The sequence below is a fragment of the Gobio gobio genome (genome assembly GCF_949357685.1).
Source record: "Gobio gobio genome assembly, chromosome: 11".
Taxonomy (NCBI): Eukaryota; Metazoa; Chordata; class Actinopteri; order Cypriniformes; family Gobionidae; genus Gobio; species Gobio gobio.
This window is the reverse complement of record NC_137104.1, coordinates 9,178,129-9,202,758: the sequence shown is the minus strand read 5'-3', so window position 1 is coordinate 9,202,758 and position 24,630 is coordinate 9,178,129. Positions and strand designations below refer to the sequence as shown.

At 36.7% G+C, this 24,630-nt stretch overlaps 2 protein-coding genes across 2 annotated transcripts in view; both read left to right on the top strand.

Annotated features, from left to right (window-relative positions):
* The first annotated feature begins 835 nt into the window (after positions 1 to 835).
* gngt1 (guanine nucleotide binding protein (G protein), gamma transducing activity polypeptide 1) lies at positions 836 to 2,520 on the top strand. The gene is made up of 3 exons (XM_079828677.1): positions 836 to 882; positions 974 to 1,072; positions 1,197 to 2,520. Exons 2-3 carry the CDS (start codon positions 977 to 979, stop codon positions 1,320 to 1,322), a joined length of 222 nt encoding a protein of 73 aa, XP_079684803.1. The 5' UTR covers positions 836 to 882; positions 974 to 976; the 3' UTR covers positions 1,323 to 2,520.
* Positions 2,521 to 2,763: 243 nt separating this feature from the next.
* The window catches only part of LOC307134481 (putative acyl-CoA dehydrogenase 6), a 30,282-nt gene continuing 8,415 nt past the window's right edge, over positions 2,764 to 24,630 (top strand). The window contains exons 1-4 of the mRNA XM_079830267.1: positions 2,764 to 3,042; positions 8,795 to 8,915; positions 21,257 to 21,386; positions 24,341 to 24,447. Of these exons, the coding sequence (XP_079686393.1) occupies positions 2,851 to 3,042; positions 8,795 to 8,915; positions 21,257 to 21,386; positions 24,341 to 24,447 (550 nt within the window). The 5' untranslated portion in view covers positions 2,764 to 2,850. The remainder of the gene's footprint in view (positions 3,043 to 8,794; positions 8,916 to 21,256; positions 21,387 to 24,340; positions 24,448 to 24,630) is intronic.

Sequence of the window (24,630 nt, the reverse complement as noted above, 5' to 3'; positions counted from 1 at the left end):
ATTCCTCATAGTTCTAGAGCAAAATGCGCCTATTCACTAAGTAGGAAATTAATAATTACCTAACATTTCATGACCTTAGAATTTTATCAAAGCCAAATTTACTAGCTACTAACTCTACAACTATTCTACTATAGTAATAATAACATTATAATATAGTAAAAATAGATTAAAAATATGTAATCATAAATGATAAAAACATTTATAATAATTGGTAACACTTTATTTTACAGTGTCCTTGTTACATGGCCTATAATGACAGTATGCATAATTACATGCAACAAACTATCCCTCAACCAAACCCTCATCCTAAACCCTATACTGTTAATAATATTACTCAGTACTTAAATATATAATTACACTGTAACGGGACCTTAAAATGAAGTGTAAAATTATTAACAATATAATAATGAAAACCCATTTTTATGCATGTGGGAACTGTAAAAACGCCTATGATTTGTTTTTTAGTGAATGCATTTGTGATATCTGTGATGATAATGAATTATCTAATGTGACAGGTTAAGGATAAACATGGATTAGCATGCTTATCACAGTAGCCTGTAATACTTTCGATGTCCCCTTGACCTATATTGCAACCCGAGGGTCATTAGCAGAAACCCTTTTATTCCAATTTCATTATGTTTCGGATGTAATTCATTTGCTATGTAAATACGCGTTTACTTTGTTCTGTGTGTGTGTTAATCCACAAGAACAGCTGACCACAAATTTGGAGAAGAAGACTGGAAAGATGAAATAGGTGTGCTTGTTTTAATGAGATTAAGAGATTACAATGTTTATGCAGATTACTTTATAAACCGGATTGAGGGAGAGGTGCAGAATCTCTGTCCATTTTCAGGGGTGGAGGAGACCTCATCGTAAGCGGCAGTAAGTCTGGTGACCAGCAATTCTTTGTATAATTGAATATCTCAAGCATGAAAACACGTTTGATGTGATTGTCTGATTTGATTTCTCCCAGACAATGCCGGTCATATGTGTAGACGATCTGACAGACCTGGATAAGGCTAAAATGGAAGTAACCCAGCTCAAAACTGAGGTGACGCTGGAAAGGGCGATGGTAAGCGTTCAAATTACACAAAAGGGACTACATCAAAGTTGGATGGCTTTGTAAAGGGTATAAGGCATTGTTGGTGTGCTCTTTTTTGCTTGATTGTCACGTCAATCACTTTGTTTTCTGTCAGACCTCCAAATGCTGTGAAGAGATTACGGAGTACATTCAGAGCGGCGCAGAAGAGGATCCTTTGGTCAAAGGCATTCCTGAGGAGAAGAACCCATTCAAGGAGAAAGGTGGATGTGTCATTTGCTAATGCGGACAGAGAAAGCTTAGTGTTCAATGCTGCCCATGGACACCTGCTACAATAGCTGGAATTCACTCTGCTGCCCAAAAAAGGACAATCACAAACATGGATAGATCATTCAAATAACTCTAAATGGCTTTTTTCTCCCCTTTAAACGAGTCCCCAGGATCTGGACCCTCATATGTTGTGTATTCATCTTTGAAGTGATGTAATAAATCTGACTACCATTGTGCACTGATCACCAGAGACTTGCTTGATGGACTAATACATGTATTTCTTTCTTGGGCAGCCAGCCAGAGGGTAACATCTGTGTGACAAAACTGGGTGAAAGTGAATGTTTGAGCTTGTAATTAAAGTGATAAATCAGGGCTTAATCGGTGGAATAATTTAGCTATTCAATAAAACCAAAGTTACATGGCAAAAGGCCACTACAGTTTCTGACTGAATTTTTTGTCAGCTGAACATTCCCAGGAGCCATGATGGGTTTGGTTTAAAGTGTACAGTGTTGTAGAGCAAACAGTATTTTACAGAAAATGTCACATCAAGTGTTTGCCATATGATGCAGACGAAAGGCCACACTTTTTTCTTGTGTTGATTAGCCTACAAAATGTGGTAACCCGTTATTTCGATAGTCCACTTTAGACATTCTACAAACGGTAAGTAACTTTGCAGCTAGCAGTCATTAGAGTATTAGTAGACTGTATAATTGCTAACGCTTTATTTTGATGCTGCCCCAACAGCCATTCGACTGACTGTAAGTAACTTTCCAACAGTATGTGTCAATTTGGCTATAATACTCCAATGAGATTTAGTTGACATGTAGGCCTAGTTGGAAAGTTACTTTGTGGTGAATTCAGGTTGATTGAGACACTTTTTACCAATGAGATGACTGGGAAATGTGTCCCAATCAACCAGAATTCACCCCCATAAGTAGTAGAATGTCTAATGTGGACTATCAAAATAAAATGTAGGCCTAACCCAAAATGTACTATGGTAACCATAGCGGTAACTAACAAAATACCATAATAACAAACGGTATAGGCTATAATGGTATACTAATACCATTTAGTAGGCTAAATGTGGATCTTGTGCAAACATTATTTCAGAATTATTCCATGTCACAGTTTGTCAATGTCAATGTTATTTCAATAGCACAACTGACAGGTGTGCTTTACATCAGTGCCAGAGACAATAAAAACAAACATGCAATAGGCTAAATTTCATCACTGACCATATGCTAGTTCAAAAAGGTACGTTTTTATCCTAGATGTAAAAACATACGGATGAACATATCTAATAGGCCTACTGAAAGGTAACGCATTCCACTATCTGGGAAGGCAAGGTCGGTCACCCCTAATTTTCAGCTGTGATTTCGTAATACGTAGCAGTTTTTTAAAAATAGTTTTTACGATATTATTTTATTTAGTTATCTTGGTAAAGCGCTGACTGCAGACTAGCAGGCTGACTACGTTCGACGAAGTTCTACGTGAGGTCTAATGCGCATGCGCAGGTCAACACTTTTGTGTAGTTTGTAAGAATGGCACTGAGTGCTAAGGTCTTGAGGTTCAGTTTAGCTGTGAATCGTAATTTACCCAAAACTGTTGTCTGCAACAACCGGCACTTCTCAGAAAAATCATCCTCCAAACCGAAACCATCCGTTTCTACCGAAAATGTCGATCATGTTCTCTACACAGAGGAACATTTTGCATTAAAGTCATCTTTGAGAAAGGTAGATATGACAGCGTGCTGTATGTGTTGTTTCCTCAACAAATGTATAGTTCTCTGTCGAGATGAAGGTTGAGTAAGTTTCTTTCTTGCTACCTGAATATGACACTTATGTGAATGTGCAGGTCGATTTTCTTTTAGCAAGTGAATGTAGGTAAGAGGTCACTTAAGTTAGTCTGTAGCTAGCTTGCTATAGTTGCATTTGTGTCGGGTTCTATGAATTTACTTTGTATTTTTTTGTTAATGCCGGACATAATTCAAGGATTTTAGGAAGGATTTGTTTAATATAAAGATTAATTTTCTAGATTAACAGATGAATTGTCAAAATTAGACGCTTTGTTTTGATGCTTCGAGCATTGTCACGTGACACTACTGTCAACTCCGGAATAAGTTACACGGTTTTTTTTATCTTTAATTAAAAAAAATAAAATAAACGTCCCTTCTATACCAAATGTATACACTTTTAAATAGTTTACGTTACATTATATATATATATATATATATATATATATATATATATATATATATATATATATATATATATATATATATATATATATATATATATATATATATATATATATATATATAAATAAAACGGTTATTGTAATTAATAACACTTTGCCCTATTTCCTATTCTTCTGTTATTTCCATCACACCAAGCAAAAAAAAATCTTTTTTTTTTCTTCCCAAAAACTTTCTCTCTGACTAGGATAGGAATTAGAATAAAGAATTATCTCTATCAGGGCACCAGAGTGACATTTTAAAGATCAATACATTTTAAGATCTGCAAGAAGTATTATGAGGTGTATTAACAAACCAGTCTTTCTTTCTTTTTCTTTTTTCTTTTTTCCATTTTAATTGACTAATAATAGATAATATTTTGTGTTAGCAAATTCAAGGCTTTTCCCCAAAAAGTGAAAAAAGTCATTTCCATTACACGCCATTACCATCTCCAAGGCATGTGATTAATTATTTTAACATGAATCATATTTGAATTAATAAGATTTAATTGATGAAAGTCACTGTAATTATACTTTTATATCAACTGGTTAGACTAGGAAGGGTTACAGGGCTTAGAAAGGAAGTTGCTTTCTCCAATTCCCAGTGGCTTCAGATGTATCGGAATAGGCTGCTGGTATGAGAAAGGATATAAGTGGAAAACAGAAAAAGCAGCGGATAATGAGAACAATACTGTATAGCGTGAAGCTCAGGGACGGAGTTTATTAAAAGAACTCACCAGAGACAGTGAAACACTGAAAACAAGTTAGAAAAGGCCTTGACTTAGAAGCATGTAGTCTTAATATGCTTCTATATTGAAGGAAAGATAGGTGTCGTCAAATTCAATAGGGAACAATAAATGCATGCTTAGTTACATTTTTTAGCTTTTACTCATGTTTTTTATTATAAAATCCATTCCTTCTCAAGGTCATCTCATGACTCAAGATTACATTCTTCACTGTATCTTACGTAAACTGTAAGGCATGTCAGTTATGTTCAGATTGAAATAAAGGGAGTATGATTTTAAAACAAACCCGCATGTTTAATGCACTATTGTGTTATTCAGTCTTCTGGGTGCATAAAGTGTTGACAAACCATAAGTCAGAGTTCCCCACCAATCAGTTCTCAGCCCTGACCGACAAGAGTATTGTTGAATGTATCACCAACCTTTATTAAGAATTAGGAACCTTGTACTGGTTCGGACAGGGTGGACCACCCTTCCTCTCTGACTGTATTATCCAGTTGCAGTCTTCTGGGTTTTGAGTAAATCTAATCCTAAAAAAGACACATCCGTTATATGTTGTATGCCAGTTTTCCTCCACCAGTTCTTTCTTCTGAAGCAACTCAGTCAGAAACTAGTTCATGCTGAGTTTATCGTGCTGTTGACCCCTGGGTTCCTTTCGTTATTAAATGCTGTTTGTTCTGTTCTTACTGCTTTTGAGGCAGGACGTTTTTGTTGGCTAGTGAAGCAGCATGTCTGCATGTTTTTGAGGAAAATGTGATGCTCATCCCTCTGCTGTTGTTTTCTTTTTAACTTTTCACAGCTCATACTAAAAGCTCACCCATTAAACGTAGAAGCATGACATATTAGCTGAAGAGGAGACATTGCCACAGCTGGAAAAGTTTACAGCCTTAATTGAAAGAAAATTACTGCTTCATCATGCTTGAATCAACTTTGTTTTATTGATCACATAATGCATTACTGGGGAAATAATTCAGTCCATTTTCTGCTTCATTTGTGTAAGTAGGTTTTAATGAATTGCCTTGACTCCCCCATTACAATATTTAGTGTTCTTGTGATCAGACACTAAAACAGTACAGACGATGAGCATTACAAGGTCTGTTGACTTTTAATTGCATTTATTTTAAAGACTTATGCTTTATAACTCAACAGTTTCAAAAATACTCACACTTATGTTGTTTGTAACCTAGATGGTGGGTCAATTTGTGTTGGACACAAAATTAGTTATTTAGCAGAATGTGCAGACTGCTAGTTTACAGCAAGCAGGAGGCAAAACTATTGGTTAATAAAAAATAAAAAAAAGGTCATGAAACTCTAGATGGAACAGGCTGATAGATATTAAAGGCACAATATGGAAGATTTTTGGATTAAAATATCCCAAAACCACAAGAACAATGTTACATATTATGCTGACTTGTGTACTTGCATTATCCCAAATGTTTCCAAGAATGTTTAAATCCAGAGAAATAATCCATTTTAACCAGGACACGGGCCGTGTCCGTGTGTCGCCTAATGACATCATACCCACGTTACCCTCGATTTTCCCATTTTATTTTGTAGAAACCATGGAAACACCAAAGACGCTTTAATATATTATGTGTTTTATTAGACAGGTGAGCAACTGTTTGGATCATTCAACGACAGAAAACGAATCATTGTTATATAGCTCAACACAGTTTGTCTTATTGTTCAATTCTGGTTTTTTTTATTTACCGCAAGTACCATGTTTTACCATGGCTAATATGGATCTAGTTTACTGCAGTGTGCAACAAGTGTCTCATAGTAGTGCTGAGCGAACGCACAGAGTAGCATTATAACATAACTTTCAACAGGGCCGTGCAGAGAGTTCTTCAGGGGCAGGGGCTCAAATGTAAAAAAGGGGCAATATGTAAATATATATTATATATATATCCTTATGCTCATCAAGCCTGCATTTATTTAATCAAAAATACTGAAAAAAACCAGTGGCCTAATATTGTGAAATATTATTACATTATTACAGGAAATCGTTCCACAAACGTAAGTTCGTCTGTCCATGTAATTTTCAACCGATTTATGAATAAGAACAGAAAGTTACCGCTCCACTTCACATCGCCCAATGGAATTTGAACTTGCTTTGCCAGATCACGATTGGTTGGTGTATATACATGACAAACGGGCATTGGTGAATTGTGTAATACTTTAAAATATATAATATATAGATTTGTAATTAAATCAACACATTAGCTCTGATTATGGATGAAAAAAAAAATATTGGTTTACTTTTTTCCTGTAAGGCCACACACTCTCTGAAAGGACCATATTTGGCTCGAGAGCCGTTTCCAAACAGTGGAAAATCAGCAGTCAATCAAAACGCACGCAACCCATAGCAGCGCGTTATGGCAACGCCTCAACAGAAATTGTCCGACTTTTGAGCCGTTCGTTACTATTGTATACATTGTCATGTTATAATAATCACATTTATTTAGTTTTATTGACCACGATATTATCATAGATATTTGTCTGAGAGGGGCACTTTTGATTCATTTTGAAAAAGGGCAGGGGCTCGAGCACCCAAAGCCATCCACCCCCCCACCCCCCACCCCCCTGCACGTGCCTGACTTTCAACACACTCAAATGTATGTAACTAATATGATAAAACAGCGCTGCATTACCACACATATGCATGAGCGGAAGAAGCGGAAGCGCTCATCTGAGGCATAATAAAAACTCTGCAAAATCAAGGCATCATAAAGCTTTTGTTTTGAATATGTGGACTCTAGTGGTGAAAAATTACATATTGTGGCTTTAACTCAATCTGCTTGCAATCACACCTTTCTTCTATAGGGCACAGCTGTGCTGTATTAGTAGCCAATGAGCTCGCTGCTCAACCTTCAAATACTGGTCAGCATTCTCTGTAGCAGTTGCAGCACGCTTTCAGAAACCCTTCACCTTCCCCACCTCCACCTGTATAGATCTGCTACGGATAATGCATGTATGTTATATGCGGCATCAGCAAAATCTAATCCTGCAAGACCAAACATATCAACATTGTCATATCCATTACCATGCCAAACACTCAGAGAGTGGTCATGACAGAACTTAAATTTCAGTCTGTTCATCATAAAAAAAAAATCATAATTTTTGGGTGACTTAATGGTTTAAATCGAAAAGAATGTAAGCAAAAAGTTATAGGGTATTATGTTTATTATTATTTTAAATGAATTAAAGCAGAACAATTCAAAAATCTTGCAAACATAATTGTTCATGATTTATGAAATATACACTACCGTTCAAATGTTCGGGTTCAGTAAAAAAAAAAGTATGTTTCTGAAATAAGTCAGAAATGTATATATATTAAAATGGAAACCAGTTATTTTAAATTGTGTGTGTGTATATATACATTAGTAAAAAAGTAATTTTCAGCATCATTACTCCAGTCTTCAGTGTCACATGATCCTTCAGAAATCATTCTAATATGCTGATTTGCTGCTCAAGAAACATTTCTGATTATTAATGTTGAAAACTGTTGTGCTGCTTAATTCTTTAGTGATAACTGTGATACTTATTTTTTAGGATTTTTTAAATATTTTTTTTAATACGAAGTTCAAAGGAACAACATGCAATTTTTTGTAACATTATAAATGTCTTTACTGTCACTTTTGATCAATTGAATGCATCCTTGCTGAATAAAACTAAAAATAGCACATTTGGTAATAATTCAATTGAAAGTGGTGATCAGAATTAGTGATGTGGTGTCTTTTTAAAAAGCATGTTTACGGTTCAGTGAGAAATCCAGACGTTGATAGGGCTAAACTTGAAAGTGATTATGTACGTCATGTTTTGACAGCGCCTGTATGGCTCAAATATGGCTATATTTCACAACAGTTATGTTATTACAACACACAGGCGTCTTGAAGTGACTCAGAAGGAAGTTGAGAGCTTTATTTGGCTTTCAAGGAAGAACCTATTGTAGAGCTATTATACTCTATATTGTTTGAAGGAATTTTGTTTTAATTTTGGCCTTTTGCCACTTTTATATATAGGTCTGGAAGTGATGAGTAGAAGATGGGCCATTGCCCATATGAGCTAATTGCTATACCATATGTTAGAAAATTAAGACTCAATAACTTGTTTGGTTAATCTGAAAAGCTTTTGCAATTCATTGCTGATAATAGAAATGCCATGTTTTGATCTATGTTAATTAATACTTTTTTCTTTTCTTTTTTGATGGATCACTTTAACTTTATAGTTTGGATATATAGTGATGGCTGTGAGTAAGTAAATAAACATTCAGATTGTTTCCCAGTGTTGTTCTGAGACTAAATGTGAGTCGCTGCAGCTCTTCCCTCCTGTACGTTTAATTCTTTGATTTCCTGTTACACTGGATACAATTTTTAATTGCTTACAGTGTTACTGTAATACACGATTGCCATGTAAACTATACTATAAATCAGATCATATTCAGGTCAGGTCATGTTCATATTTAAGTACTCAGTGAAAGTATATTGATCTTTGTTTGAATGTGTTACAGATAATTGATCAAGAGATCAACCCGTATGTAGACAAATGGGAGGAAGAAGGGCTGTTTCCTGCTCATAAGGTCTTCAAAATCCTAGGAAGTGCAGGATTTCTGGGAGTCAACAAACCTGTGGGTAAGCAGACGTTTGCTAATTCAGATGTACCTTAGGGTGTGTTCACACTTGGCATGTTTGTTTGGTTAGATTAAAATTAACCCTGGTTGATTGCTCTGAGATAGTGGTCCAGTTAAACCACTTAACTGATATGCAGAAGGTTGCTGGTTCAATCCCAGTGGTCACCACCAGTGTGTCCTTGAGCAAGGCACTTTACTCCATGTTGCTCCAGGGGTATTGTCCCTGTAATAAGGGCACTGTAAGTCACTTTGTATAAAAGCGTCTGCCAAATGCATAAATGTAAATGTAAAAATGTAATGCTCTGTTAGTGCGAATGCTGCTATCCGAATCCTGGTGCGCACTAAACAAGCAAACCGAGACCCCTGAAAAGAAAAGTCATCTTTAGCGACTTTTTAAAAAAAAAAAGCGACTAGCGACAAATCTAGCGACTTTTTGGTCAAACTTCAGTATTTTTACAAATGTTGCCAGTAGGCCCACTGTCCTGCGAGCATGAGGTCTTGCTTTCTCCCTGCCGTCACACCTCTCTCTACGTCTACCCTGTTCAGTGAATGGCTGAGAGGAGCAGCAGCGCAATCATAAAGAATTGAGTTTGACCCGTTATGATTTCCATTCTTCTCTTGTGCTTATCACTTATATTACTCACTATCACAGAGCTTTAGTCCATCCAGTTTCTGACCTATCTCAATTCAGATTATTTTACACATATACAAATTTAGTCATTCACTATATCATACTCGTTCTATTGTATGACAAAAAGATATAGGAAATGAGAACGTCTTTATTGGACAGTTGGCTATATTATATTATTTTAAAATACAATATGTGAGCATGGATTAGGAGAGAAAACACATTAGGCATGCAGAACGCAAGTACGACGTGGTGACGTCACGGATATGCTAATTGTTTTGCAAAAACAAGATTAAAAAAAAGAGAGTGCGCAGTTTGACGTTTTCTGTGGCGTAGTCAGTAAAACATAAGGCTTAGAGATCTTGGTTTTGACGCGATTGACCCGGGTCCGAATCCGCCTTTTGCAGAGCTCGCTCTTCTCTCTTTTCCCATCACATATCACATCGGAAAGGCATTTATGTTCAATAAAAATTAAGAAAATTTTCTAAAAATGGAAATAAAGTGCCTAACAAAATGTTTAATAATAATAAAAGCATTTATTGGGTAGGGTTAGGGATAGGTGTAGAGAGGGGCTTTTATTGTCCCATTAATGTGGCATCCATTTAATCATTTGAATAAATATAATCATTTACACTGTTATTATTGCATCCTTTTGCATGGTGTAAATAGAATATATTTTCACTTAGTATGCTATTTCACGTAGTAAATAGCATCTACAGCTATTTTCACCTGCGTGTAAATATCATCTATTGCTAAGAAAATATGACATTTTCATTTGGTGTAAATAGCATCTATCGCTATCTGCACTAGGGATGGCGAAAACTAAACATTTTCTTGACCGACCACCGAGCCTCATTAGCCGGTTGAAACCGGTTAACCGATTAGTTTAAAATATGCTGCGCTATTTGAAATAACAGCTGCGAGCCGCGAGCCGCGCCTGCAATTTCACAACTCTGTCGCATCTCTCTGCGGCTCTGCCTCCCGCTCTCACTCACACACTGTCCCGGCGCCGCCGCCTGCCTTCCACTCACGTCACTTTTTTTAAATCCCCTACAGCGCGAAACATGAGTCCCGCAAACGCGGCGCCGAGGAGCTTGTTTGTAATCGGAGGACAAATGGCTCCTTAGTTTCGAAATGGTTTGGGTACAAGGTGATCGCGTTGAAAATAAAGGCATTTAAGAAAATTACAGCTCCGAAGAGACGCCGCTTTAGTTCGAGGTAGTGCTAACAATAATAAAGAAAGATGATGATCAACACCTTATGTGTTACCACTGAAATGTAGATGTAATATATTTCCAAATGTAAGTCCATCTTATGCGGAATGTTGTCTAATAGACTGCAACACGATAAAACCAATGGATAAAACAGGCACCTTCAGAATGCGTAAAAGACCAAGGCAGGTCTAACTCACTGTGTGCCTTCTAATTAAGCACTGTATCACACAAGTTGCAACTTACATCTGTGTCGTTCTTTTTGGTGAAATGGTCCCACACACTACTTTTCTTTGCACGCTTCATACTGTCGTCTGCCCTGGTTCTAACCGCAAACCTTGTGAGCGCGCAAACCCAAACACTGTGACCTCGCGCCAAATGTTCTTATTGGTTTATTAAGTACAAACAGTTGAGTTATGAAAAATTGAGTGTGAGGGATTTGTTCACTTCACACAAAAAGATTTTGGAATGAGATGGCTAACTGTAGTAGCGTTTAGTCAACTGTCTATAATAGCCTAATTTAGAGATCACTTTTTTTTTTTAACCGACAACTTTGATCGGTTAACGTTGATACGGTCAACCATCGGTCAAACGGTCATCGGTTAACATCCCTAATCTGCACTTTAAAAGTGTAAATAGCCACTGCCTATTTTTATTCGAAGGAGACGAAGACGTGTTATCCAAGCATTAATGGCAAGGAAAGCCCCTTATACTTGGGGAGCCGCCACGTATGAGATGTTTCTGGGTGTTTCTCCCTCATATCTACTTCGAGGCCTTGATACATTGTGGCATTTCTTTGTTGTTTAGAATCCAGTCATTCTTTTGTCTTTTATGAGTTTAATAAAGAACTCGTCTTTTGTCCAAACATACCGCACCCTCTTTAAAGAATGATCGTCTTTTACGTACGCCAGGTGACCTGTAAATGCGAAATATTCCTTTTTCCAATTGCCTGAAAAAAGGGTTTCCTGCCACTGTTTTGACTCCTTTATACATTTTATAAGCTCTTCACAAGTTCCCAGCTGATCAAAATACCATAATATGTAGCTACGCACATACAATGAGCGCATTTAGCTGCACACAGCATTATTTTGGATGCTCTGGAAATTTTCCGTCCCAAAATGTACGTAATAAAAGCCGATCAATCAGGTTGTGAACATATCCCTTTGCCTTTTAATTCGTTGTTAAAATGCCAATATGAACGAACGCCAAGCGGACCAGGATTAATTGTGTGAACACACTCTTAATCAAGCACACAAGTGATCCAAAAAAGGGATCTCATGTTTTTATTATTATGTTTTTCATCTCCTCTCGGATGCTTAGAGTTAAACAGGAAATATTTTGCTGCTGTGCGTTGTAAAACTTCAGCTGCTCTCTCCTAAAACTGGGATCCTTCCCAAGGATGCTGTATAGCAGGGATTCTCAACCTGGGGGCCACAGGATGACTTAAGTTTTTAAATTAGTAAATTACTATTCATATATTAAAATATTCTAACTCTAGTATAAATTAAAATGCTAATTTGGACAGTGGGAGGCCTTGGAGTCAAAAAGGTTGAGAAACACTGGATACAAAGCGGCAGGTGCTGCATAGTCAGTTTCTGGGGTCATATCACATATCATATTTTTGACATCAGACATTTCAGCTAAAAGTATGTTTTCATAGTAATATGAACTTTTCTATTGCTCAAGACAAAGGACAATTTGATTCTTCATGAAGTATCCCCTTGAAAACAGCTGCTCTTCTACAGAAAAATATGCGTTTTAAGTACAAACTGGATCGTTTTGTCTTTGCTAATGGCTGTATTACGGTTCTAAGTATCCTTTTTGGGAAAAGTAGAGGAAAAAGAAGACTGTAGAGTGCCCTTAAACAGCCTTCGGGTTTTTTTTATTTTATGATAGTACAGATGGATTCATGAGAAAATAACAACATTGCTGCAAGAAGCAATTATGAGAACGGTGGAAAACACGAAACAGATTTGTGTTAATACACGTATCAATATGTCAGTGCACAACATTTCGCCATGCAGTTCAAAGGTTTGACTTCCAATACTCCTTATATACATTTAATTAATGTACAACAGATTATCTGTTATTATATTGAACTTATTGAAAGCCACATTCTTAAATAACATGAAATAATATCCTTTTTTTTTTTTATCCATATGTTATATCTAAAGTTTTAGCAACGAAGAATAGAATGCAGTATAATTGTTAGATGGCTGGAGGCTCTGGGGGAAACTTAAATCTGGCTTTATAAATCTGTAGGTCATAGGAGAGCAGCACTTGCATTAAGAAGTGCTGACACCGTGACACTTATGCATTAGCCGGCTGGATTTACAGCATCTTAGAGAGAAGATTAGTACTCGGAGCATTGCCTCACCTCATTTGATATGTGCAGCACAGATACACCAGCAAATCTCTGAACAATAACGTAGAATCTGTTCAGGTGAATTGTGACTTGAATGCTGTAGGCTAAACTGGAGCTTTTCTTGCGTGCGCTCTATTTTTAATCTCTCTTCTGCGCTCTCCCTATTGAGATTTGGGAGGGTTTTGTAGCTATTTTTATTCAGAATCCACCGTCATCAGTGACTACAAATGTAGCATTTTCACATTTATAGAAAGCAGAAATTTTAGTGAAAGGTAATAATTGTTCTGAAAGATATCAAGCTGTGGGGAAGACTGGGGCTATGGGTATTTTCGGAAAGTCAATTTCTGTATGGACACATATTTTAAAATCTTGCCTACAAAAACATTTCCATAGTAATTGCACAGGAAAAAGGAAACAGTTCAATGAACACACTAGCAGGGCTTGTTGTCATATTTTTTGAGGTAAGTTGTCACAATGTAACCTGCCTTTAATCTGCCTATTATATATTTTCAGTAAATTTAAACAATTATGAAACACACTTCTTGAAACAGCAAAGATGTAAAGGTAACCATTTAAAATATCAAACCATTATATTGCACTGCAATTTTTTTGTTTTGTTATTTAATACTTTTTTTGTCTTGTTTTCCATTACAAAAATAAAACAATTCTTAAATTAAAGGGATAGTTCACCCAAAAATGAAAATTAGCCCATGATTTACTCACTCTCAAGCCGTCCTAGGTGTATATGACTTTCTTCTTTCAGACAAATACAATCAGAGTTATAAAAAAATGTCCTGGCTAATCCAAGCTTTATAATGACAGTGAGTGGGAGCCCAAAAAAGTGCATCCATCCATTATAAATGTACTCCATACGGCTCTGGGGGGTTAATAAAGGCCTTCTGAAGCGAAGCGATCTGTTTGTGTAAGAAGAATATTTATTATTTTTTAACAGAGGTGTCAAAAGTATTCACATTCATTACTAGAAGTATAGATGCTAGGGTTTAAAAAGACTTCTGTAGATGTTGAAGTATCAACTCAAGCTTTTTACTCAAGTAAAAGTACTGGTTTCAAAACTACTTCAAGTATAAAAGTAAAAGTAATGTAAGGAAAAAAATGCCATTAAGGACAAAAGCTTAGGCCATAATGACTAATGTTATATTAAAATGTTAATGTTGAAAAATTTGGGATGCACTAGGCTACCTGTTTCCGCATATATGCCCATTGAAAACGCATTTTAGTACAATGCAAATACATTAAAGAACCATGGCAGAATCCGAAGCTGTATTAGTGGACTAAAGTAGGGAATAGTGATTGAGGGTTTAGGGGGGGTGATTTCGGATTCAGCACGTGTACTACTGAGCATTATGTGATTCGTGTCATGTGCAGGTGCGATGGACGCGTCGCGTACAAACTAATAGGGTGTCGGAATGGTATATGTTTATACTTCTCATTCAACCACAATCAAATTCACTCTCTCCGGATGGCAGGATTTATCTGGATAGGGTTTATTTTTTTTAACGATGACAAGCCGGAATGAAAACAAGTCGAAAGGAAATAGGAGTAACTAGGCTATTTTTAAAATGTAAGGAGTAGAAGTAAAAAGTCGGCCGAAAAATAATTACTCCAGTAAAGTATAGATACCCAAAATTTCTAAGGTAGTAAAGAAGTATTTGTACTTCGTTACTTGACACCTCTGTTTTTTAACCTCCCGGAGCCGGATTACTTTTATAATGGATGGATGCACTTTTCAAACTTCAAACTCATGAGCCCCATTCACTGCCATTATAAAGCTTGGAAAAGCCAGGACATATATTAATATAACTCTGATTTTATTCGTCTGAAAGAAGAATGTCATATATTCCTAGGATGACTTGAGGGTAAATCATGGGCTAATTTTAATTTTTGGGTGAACTTTCCCTTTAAGGCATTTACTTGAACAGCAAAATAACTCTTTTTAAAATAAAGTCTTGTTTTCTGAAAAAATACTCTAATTTAAGTGTTTGTGCTTAAAACATTTTTTTTTTTAATGTGGGGTCAGAAAAAACGAAAAACAATATTATTTTTCTTATCCCACTGACAGATATTTTTCTTGTTTTAAGCATAACTTGCTTAATATTTTTGAGATTGATTTAATCTCTTAAGGCATTTTTCTACTCAAGTAAATGTATCTTGGTTTAAGGATTTTTTTTATATTTTTGTACTGGAAAACAAGACAAAAATAGAATATATATAATATATATGCAGTCATGTGAAAAAGGAAGGACACCCTATTGAATTATATGTATCAGGACATAAAAAATTATCTGGTCCTTGGCAGGTCTTAAAATTAGATGAACAACAACACATGACATAACATGGTGTAGTATGTCATGTGTTGTTGTTCATCTGAGGTTGTATCTAATTTTAAGACCTGCTAAAGATCTTAAGGGTGTATATATATATATATATATATATATATATATATATATATATATATATATATATATATATATATATATATATATATATATATACTGTGAAGTTACCCTAACTTGATATTTATGAAAAATAATAATTTAATTTTAAATATTCCTTCATTGTATAGTTGAATTATGCCTGAAAATATTTCAGTGTGCTTTTGTGTTTACTTGTTTACTTAACAGCTACACCAAGAATATTATGGTATTGCTATGTATAGGACATACAATTGTGTTAGAAAGAACATTTGTGTTATGAACTTTTGACTCAACCTTATAATCACTAAGAAATAGCCTTTGTAAAAAATTAGCCCCAGTCTCCCATATGTATAATCATGAGCTTTCACACTGATACATGCACACACTGCTACATGATCTTAGCATTTTGATTATTTTGCATGATGGAAGGTATTTTGAGTCCTCCTTTTAGAGTTTTGCTGGTTTCCATAACAACGTTTTCCTCATGAAATCACAGCTTTCACAACCTGGCTGAAACCACTCCATCTTACAAAACACGGGCGTAAATCCAGGATTGTCTGTTTTTCCGACCCTGGTGGCCTCAGATAAGGCACTAACACTCCATTCTTATCCAAACCATCCAGTCGTCTCACATTTACACAAGTCCTAAAATATGTGGGGGTGCATGGCCTCTTGTGTCTCTTGAAATATTTTTCATTTCACATCTATGCAGTGATTAAATGTACTGTGCAAGGTTACACCACCAAACAGGAGAATCACTCTTCATCGTTTTTTCATGTACGCAGTAAAAGTGTTGACCACCTTCCAATATCTGACCTTCATAAAGCTCAGACCTGCTTGTTGGCATATGACATCCTTTTTCCCTTTTGTTCCAACTATTTATCCTAGTATTTCATACTATTACAAACCCATATAAGGCTATTATACAATATTTGCTCTATGTAAATTTTTTACTTTATTTAGTGTGTTGTGTTGTGGTTTGAGAATGAAAAAGGTCTGAAAAGTTATGAAGCACAAAGTCACTCCAAAGGAAGTTATTCTTTTTATTAGTGTCACTGTTTCTAAACTTCCTTGAAATGCTTTTGTTTTTCTTTCAGGAACGTATATGTCACAATATTCCTCATTTAAATAATTCCCCACCAAGGCATGTGTAAAATAAAGGGGCGAGGCCTGGTTGAGTTAGCTAGTTAGTAGTCTCGTGTAGCCAGACCTTGAGACTAACGGCTGAAGGTCTGGACTCCATAGCAGATTTCATTGGCCTGACTGACATGTAAACCAATCACAATTTGTTTTGTTCCACATCATGTTTAGGGGCTATGAAAATGTAACGTCGATGTCCCTACAATTACAGACCAGTGTGTAAAACTCTTGGATGTATTTGAAAGAGTCTATGCCGTGAACTTTCCATACTTCACATACTTTTAGGGTGCTCCATTTGGTTCGATTGCCTGGACCAAACCAGAGTTCGATTGCTCCCCCCTCCCCCACCCCCACTGGACTGTGTTCATATTATATTATTTGGGACTAGGGATGAAACGATTACCGGTTTCACGATAAACCACGATAAAATTTAGTGACGGTTAGTTATATCGTATAAAATTGTATTATCATTAAAACCGCGTGTGATTATCACGGTTGTGAAAACTCGCGGTAAATCTTGTCCAGTCAGCGTCAGTCTGGCGCACCGCTGTTTTCTGAATGAGGAGAAATGGCAGAAAGCAGTGACAGCACTCGGGGGATTGTTCTGCCTTCTAAAAGGACCAAATCTGAGGCGTGGTCATATTTTGGCTTTTACAAAAGTCCTGAGGGAAACTTAATCTAAGATGGTCACCCTGTCTGCAAACATGCCAGAAGAAAGTCGCTGTAATAGGGAAAACACTTCAAAACTACGAACGCAAGGCAAGTGGACTTTGACCTCAATACCAAACCTACGTCTGGCAAATAATAACGTGAAGCGAACGAACAAATTCAGACAAGACTAGGGTGACATTTAAGGTATAATAATCAGGGTTTGACATTAACAACCGCCATTTGCGAGTGTAACGTTATTTCGGCTACACACTAGCCACTCTGGCTGTTGAACTTATAATAGTCTTCTCAAAAGCCATCTGTTATAATCGCGTTGCGCATTATAACCACTCACACGTGCTTCTATTGAGTTTATGAATGCAATGTCTCATAATCAGCGGCGTTCAGATTAGCGGAGTTTTGTTCAGAGCGCGCGCCGCTCTCACACGCTGAAATCTGCACTCAAAGCAGAGATAAACGTGTGCTGTACGCAGGAGATTCATTCATCATACAGAGGTTGACTGTTTTTGTTCTATTTCAGCAGCGAAAATGGTTTAAAAAAAACACAGCAGAACCACAGCGCATCTGATATGACTGGCATAACGCAGGCGATTTTAGGGACCGTCTGTAAAGTTACATACAACATTGGTAACGTTATACACGTTTCAAACTTCAATAGCATTTGAAGAGAATGACAGTCATAAAAAGACTGTAAAGTGTTCATCTAGGTGTCAGGTATGATGCACACATTTTGATATTTAATAAAATAAACTGTCAAATCATATGGAAATATGGATATGCATTATTTCACTAGGATACTGTTTGGGCTCTAACACAAAATATGCTAGATTTAAATGTGTCTGATAGAACACTGATGAGAATATTGCTTGGGAATATATTTACAGTGATAATATTAGAGATTATATTTACGACAAATTATTATTATTTATGTGTTATGCGTTGCTATTGATGACTGCCATTAAGGAAGGAAATCCCACAGAATCTAGCTTAAAAAAGTGCTTAGAGCTGCTTTAGTTATTTGTTGTTTGTTGAATTTCAAATATAAAACTTGTTGAAATGTTTTAAATGTGTGCATCTATTCTTTTTGAACACTTTCATTTCGTTTGAACAAAACCGTGATAATATTGATAACCGTGATAATTTGGGTCACTATAATCGTGATGTTAAATTTCCATACCGTTTCATCCCTATTTGGGACCGAACCGGGGTGCGTTTGCGTCATCAAAGCAGCAGCTGTTTATCCGGTTGCTTAGATACGACAGTGAGCGTGAAGGCGGCAAAATGCTCACCTCACTTTTATATTTTTGTTTTCGAACCATTGGTTTTGTTTCCAAAGCTTCAGTACGTAATGACACTTGCGTCTATCTGCCGCGAATGTATTGCAAATGCTCTAAAGAAGGCTGAAGGCGAGCAGAAATTATATTTACAGCTCTCTGCTTGCAGTATGTCAGTCACGCTCGCCAGGAAAATGAGTGAAACACACACAAACACACATTTTTATCAAATCATACGTCATTAATATCGGTCCACTTCCGCGATTTAGTATGATTGCGTTCACATCAGCAGCGAACCGTACCGGAGTTCACATGAACCGGACCCCAGACCACCTTTTTAAGCGGACTTGCGTACGGTTTGCAGGTGCGTATCGGAGTTCAGAAGGCAACGTTCACCTCATCCAAACGAACAGAACTCTGACGTCAATACGACCGCATTCTTTTTCCATGAGGGGTTTTGGCATCACGACATCTTTGTTTCTTGGTGGACAGTTAAAGAAAGTGAAACAGGTCGTCGGGACATCCTGTAGAATTCAACCAATCAGATGACGACTTCAAAAATCCTGAAGTGTTTCCAGTTAAGTGTGCCATATGCATCAGATGTTCAGCCAGCGGTCCGTCTGAGGCTAATGTGGTGTTCACACCGGACGCGATTGATGCGAATAATTCGCGCTATTCGCGCGAAGGTGGATGCTTGGACATTTTGAGTTTACTCGCTTCATTCGCGTCACGTATGACATTCACTGCACAACAGATGCGAATTCGCGTCATGGGAGGGGCTTCTGCCAGCCGGCTCGTCTTGTTGAGAAATGGCTGACATGGGCTGTGTTTACACATCTTTTTTTGGTAAAATCTACTGTTAATGTGTGACAAAACGTAGTTTTAAGACTTTTTCAGGTGATAATGTAGTTGTTTAAAGCTCAAATCTGTGGTTTATTTATAAAAAGAGTGCCTATTTGAACATTTTATCTGGCGTTTTCGGAGTTGTGAGCTCCAGTGGATCAGTGGCGCTCAGCGCTTGTTTTCCCCGGCGAGAGTAGCCTTTCCTCGGCCAGTCCTTCTGCCGTCTGCCGCTGGCTCTGATGTCTCTGTGGTGTAATTATAATTTGCTATAATTCGTCTTGCGTAGATGTAACGGCCGATCTTTGGTCTCATGGATCTATAATTTGTTCCATGGCAAATCGTTTAGGCTGAGGGCAAAGTGAAGTTTCATTACTTTTTTATTTTTAGGCTATAACTTTAAGTTACAGCGCTAGCCTACTAGCACTGACTTTGAATGTTTGACTGAATTGTTTGCTTTATTTCATGTATAGCTTCTTATATCTTTTACCCATACTTTTGTATTATTGATCAAACATAAACATACATTTAACAAAAAGAGACTGTGTTGTGTTTCATGTCATTTCATGTTATCACAGTGATAATCATATTGTCTGAACCAGATATTAATATACAGATTTTCTCCTCATTGTTGTCACTACTAGAGCAAGCTCCTGATTGGTTTACGCGGCACGAATATCCGTACCAAAGTTCAGATTTTTCAACTTGAGCGATTCGCGCGTTCAAAATGCTCAATTCGCGCCACCTCATTCGCGCGAATTGCGCCGCAGAATGCCATTTTGCGTCTCTGCATTGACTTAACATGTAAATCACTGGCGCAAATCGCTTCATTTGCGTCTGGTGTGAACGCACCATAGCTAGCTATTAGGGCGTTGAAACTCGAAGCTATGATAATGGACGTGACATTTACAAAACACGCTTGAATCACACCACACTGATCCAGCCGACCAATCAGAGCACATTGCGCTTTTCGGAAGGAGGGGCTTCATAGAGACAGGAACTAGGTTTATCCTGGTCAGGATAAACAAGCCTTCCTTTCAGAATGCATTTTACTAGGTCCTGAACACTAACAGATCGTCTGTTTAGATACTGAATTGTTGGACTACAGCTGTTCCTGTGCAGTTGTATCTGTTTCCTCTGCTCTCTGGCTTCGCTTTTCCTTATTTTGCCACACCAAATATTGTCCACAACCAGGACCTGATGACAGAATACAGCGTCCTGTAGTACTAGGGGAAATGAGTGTAGTGTTCACCACAGTCACCAAAGGACCTGCTTTTCAACATTATTGTTGGCCTTATTGCTTGCACAGAATACAATCATTTCCTTAATGTGGTAATATTTGTTTCCTGAAGGAAAATGCAAAATGAAATGGAACATGAAATGACATGAATAAATGCATGACAAGGAAGGTATCGTGGGAAACGGTAATGCTGTAATAGCTTATACGCCATTTGTGCAAGACGTAGTACGTTATGATGACTAAATGGACCACAGGGGTGTGAAAAGGGCATGTCAAGTTTTAGATTACTGCATGGCACAAATATGTAATGACTTTTGCACAAAGCATATTTGTGTTCACTACTGAAGCAAGCAAGTTCAGCTAAATATAGAATGCTCTAAATTACACCTGCTTTGTGATCAAAATGTTCAGGAAGTTTGCACAATTGTGAGAGATTTGTCTAAAGTTTTTATTTACAATTTTAAAATGCTCGTTAACAAAAACTGAAGAGATGAAGCATCTGCTCACTTGACATTGACTGGTTGTTTTCATTGGTTGCAGAGTATGGAGGTCTGGGATTGGACTTCAGCTACAGTTTGGCAGTGGCTGAAGAACTGGGGAACATCAACTGTGGAGGGATTCCCATGGCCATCGGCGTTCAGAGTGACATGGCTACACCTGCACTGGCGAGGTGATTTCTAAAATGTTTTATCCTTTGAGTAGGGCTGTGCTTAATCAATTAAAATTATGTTTAAAAATATATAAAAACTGAATATGATATAACCTCTATATATATATATATATATATATATATATATATATATATATATATATATATATATATATATATATATATATATATATATATATATATACAGTAATCAGTCACAAATCTGACAATGTAATTTCAACATCAATGTAAACATAATAAAATAAATAAATAAATACCAATTCTTGGTGCACGATATATATATTTGGGGGGACAATAAACATATCATTTATTATGGGCCAAAACATCAGCCAAAATTGTATTTGTAAGGATATTTGTTGCGTTTTGGTGCACTGAAAAATTATCTTATGTCCGTTTTTCTTTTCTCTGTCATTTTAAATGACCAACAACACTAAGCAATAGTTGTTTAAATAGGAGTTATCATAGATTCACCACGCGGTAATATATAAATTATTAAATAATATTGCTTCTTCTGCATAGTATTGAGCAAAACCAGTGTTGCCACAGTTACTTTGAAAAAGTAACTTAGTTACTTTACAGATTACTTGATTTTAAAAGTAACTAAGTTACTTTACAGATTACTTGATTTTAAAAGTAACTAAGTTAGATTACAAGTTACTTTATTAGTTACTTTCATCAGTTGCCGACAACACCTCTGCAGCCTCAACATAAAAATGACAACCGTTTTTGCCAACACTTTATTGGAAGTGCATTTTTAACAGTAACGTCAACAATGTATCTCCTGAAATTGTATCTCCAAAAAAAATATTTTGACTAATTTTATAAAATCTAAACATGTTAATGAAAAGGTACAAATTACTTTGTGTTCTTATTAAATACATTTATGAAATACAATTTATATTTAATTTTTTTATTTATATTTATATATGAATGTAAATAATTATATGGGCCTACACAAATAATATAAAATTACAAGATTTATAGTTTATTGTAAACCTGATGTGCAGCTCTGTAAAGGGACAACAATTATATGATCGATACGTGAGAACAATTTTTTTTTTTAATAATCTTTAAGTGCACAAAACTATGAAAATATATGAAACGCTCCAAAACAGAGCGGCAACAAAGCGCTTATGTGCATCCCGAGTGCAGAATGATGCGCTTAAAGCAACATGGAGTCAGAGGGTGCAGTGCAGCGCGAGTGCACATTGAAAAGTTCACGGCATAAAGAGAAGATGAGCGTTGAGCCCACAAATCCTAGTCTACTATGTAGCCTATATCGGTCCAAACATTCACTGATTATTTGTTTCTTCACAGTTTTAAATTCCGGTTATTGTGCGTGTGATGCTAATTAATAGTCCTTGTGTTGTCACCTGGGTATCTCGAGCACAACATCTTTCGGAAACCGCTAGATAAACTCCAGCAAGATAAATTATTTTGTCAACATATCAAGTATTATAACGGGAATATATCATATGGAGTAAGCTTTACCGTGCTGCTGACTGGAACCGAACGCGACGCGCAGTTTTGCTGAACGGAGATTGACAGAGCAGCGGAGGAAAGACATTCAGCTATGGCTTTAGATGACTTTGTAGGCTGCTAGCAAATAATAATATGCGAATAATGATTGCTGAAGGATAATGTGACAATATATATTTCTGATGATTATTTAATTATCACGACATGCCTAATCTGAGCAAGTGACTGCCTGTCTTGAGTTTTGTCGACAGACGGAGCGGCCGCCTCGTAATTCTCTATGCAGGAAAACCCCTGCTGAGACTCAACAAGAAAGCAAAAATATATATTTTTAGTAAGGAAAATGACAAAAATAGTAACGCACAGTGACTTGGATAAGTTACTCAGTTAATCTGATTACTGGTTTGGAAATAGTAACGTGTTAGATTACTCGTTACTGGAAAAAAGTAGTCAGATTAGAGTACCGCGTTACTAAGTAACGACAGGTTCGACACCCGTAAGACCTCCGTTCATCTTCGGAACAGAAATGAAGATATTTTACTTACATAGTGATGACGATTTCAAAACAAGGCCTCATGAAGCTTCGAAGCGTTATGAATCAGTGAGTCGAATCAGCGGTTTGAATCACCAAATTTCAGCAGTTTGGCGGTTTGACACACGATCCGAATCATGATTCGACTCACTGATTCATAACGCTTCGAAGCTTCATGATGCCTTGTTTTGAAATCGTCATCACTATGTAAGTCGTTATTTAGGGTTTTTTTGCGCACAAAAACTATTCTCGCCGATTCATAAAGTTATTGTAGAGCCGCTGTAGTGAGATGGACTTTGTAATGACGTCTTTAGTACCTTTTAAGGGTCTTGAGAGTGTAAAGTGCCATTGTGCCAATGGAGGCCTTTCAGAGCCATCAGATTTCAACTCAAATATCTTCATTTCTGTTCCGAAGATGAACGGAGGTTTTACGGGTGTCGAACGACATGAGGGTAAGTAATTAATGACAGAATTTTCATTTTTGGGTGAACTAACCCTTTAAGTTTTGATATTTTTACTGGGAAAAAAGGGCAAAAAATTACTGATCAAGCAAATGATCTTATGTGTTGACAAACTCTTATAACAACCACCTATCATTTATTATAAATAAATACTTTAGTATTTATAGTATCCTTTCCTCCTATATTAGTATTTGTCATAATGTGACTGCAGCAGGTTGTACACTGTCACTGAGAGGATATTACTGCACTGTGCTCACTCTCTGGAAACAATCATTTTTCTGTGCATATCCGCTTTGGCTATTTGGATTCAGAAAATCAGGGATTTTGATTAGTGTCCTTTGTGATTCTGCCATAGGGAACAGTTTCTGAAATTGCTTTTGCTGCTAGTAAAATGTAAATCTCTTGTGTAACCCATGCGTCTCACGAGCTGTAATCACAGCTGCTATGACACTGATACCTGTGACTGTGACTTCTGGCTGTTGTAGGTTTGGTTCTGCAGAGCTCAAGAGAGAGTTTTTGCAGCCCTCCATAATGGGAGACATTGTGGCCTGCCTCGGGGTGAGCGAAACAGGGGCCGGCTCGGATGTAGCAAGTAAGCTGGAGATAATGTGCCAAACAAGAAAGACATGTTCTTTATATTGCCATGGGGGTGTTTTAAACAAGATGTAAACATGCACCGGGCGCAAATCTAAAATTAATTACTTTCTCAAATGAAGATATCAAAGCATTTCAGGCCAGGAAGATTAAAAGACATGGGAATACCACACAGGGGTAC

Excerpts from the sequence above, each read along its gene's own strand:
- gngt1 (XM_079828677.1), top strand. The coding sequence starts at position 977 with ATGCCGGTCATATGTGTAGACGATCTGACAGACCTGGATAAGGCTAAA. Across the intron at positions 1,073-1,196 it reads TGACGCTGGAAAGGGCGATG|ACCTCCAAATGCTGTGAAGA; the intron begins GTAAGCGTTCAA and ends GTTTTCTGTCAG.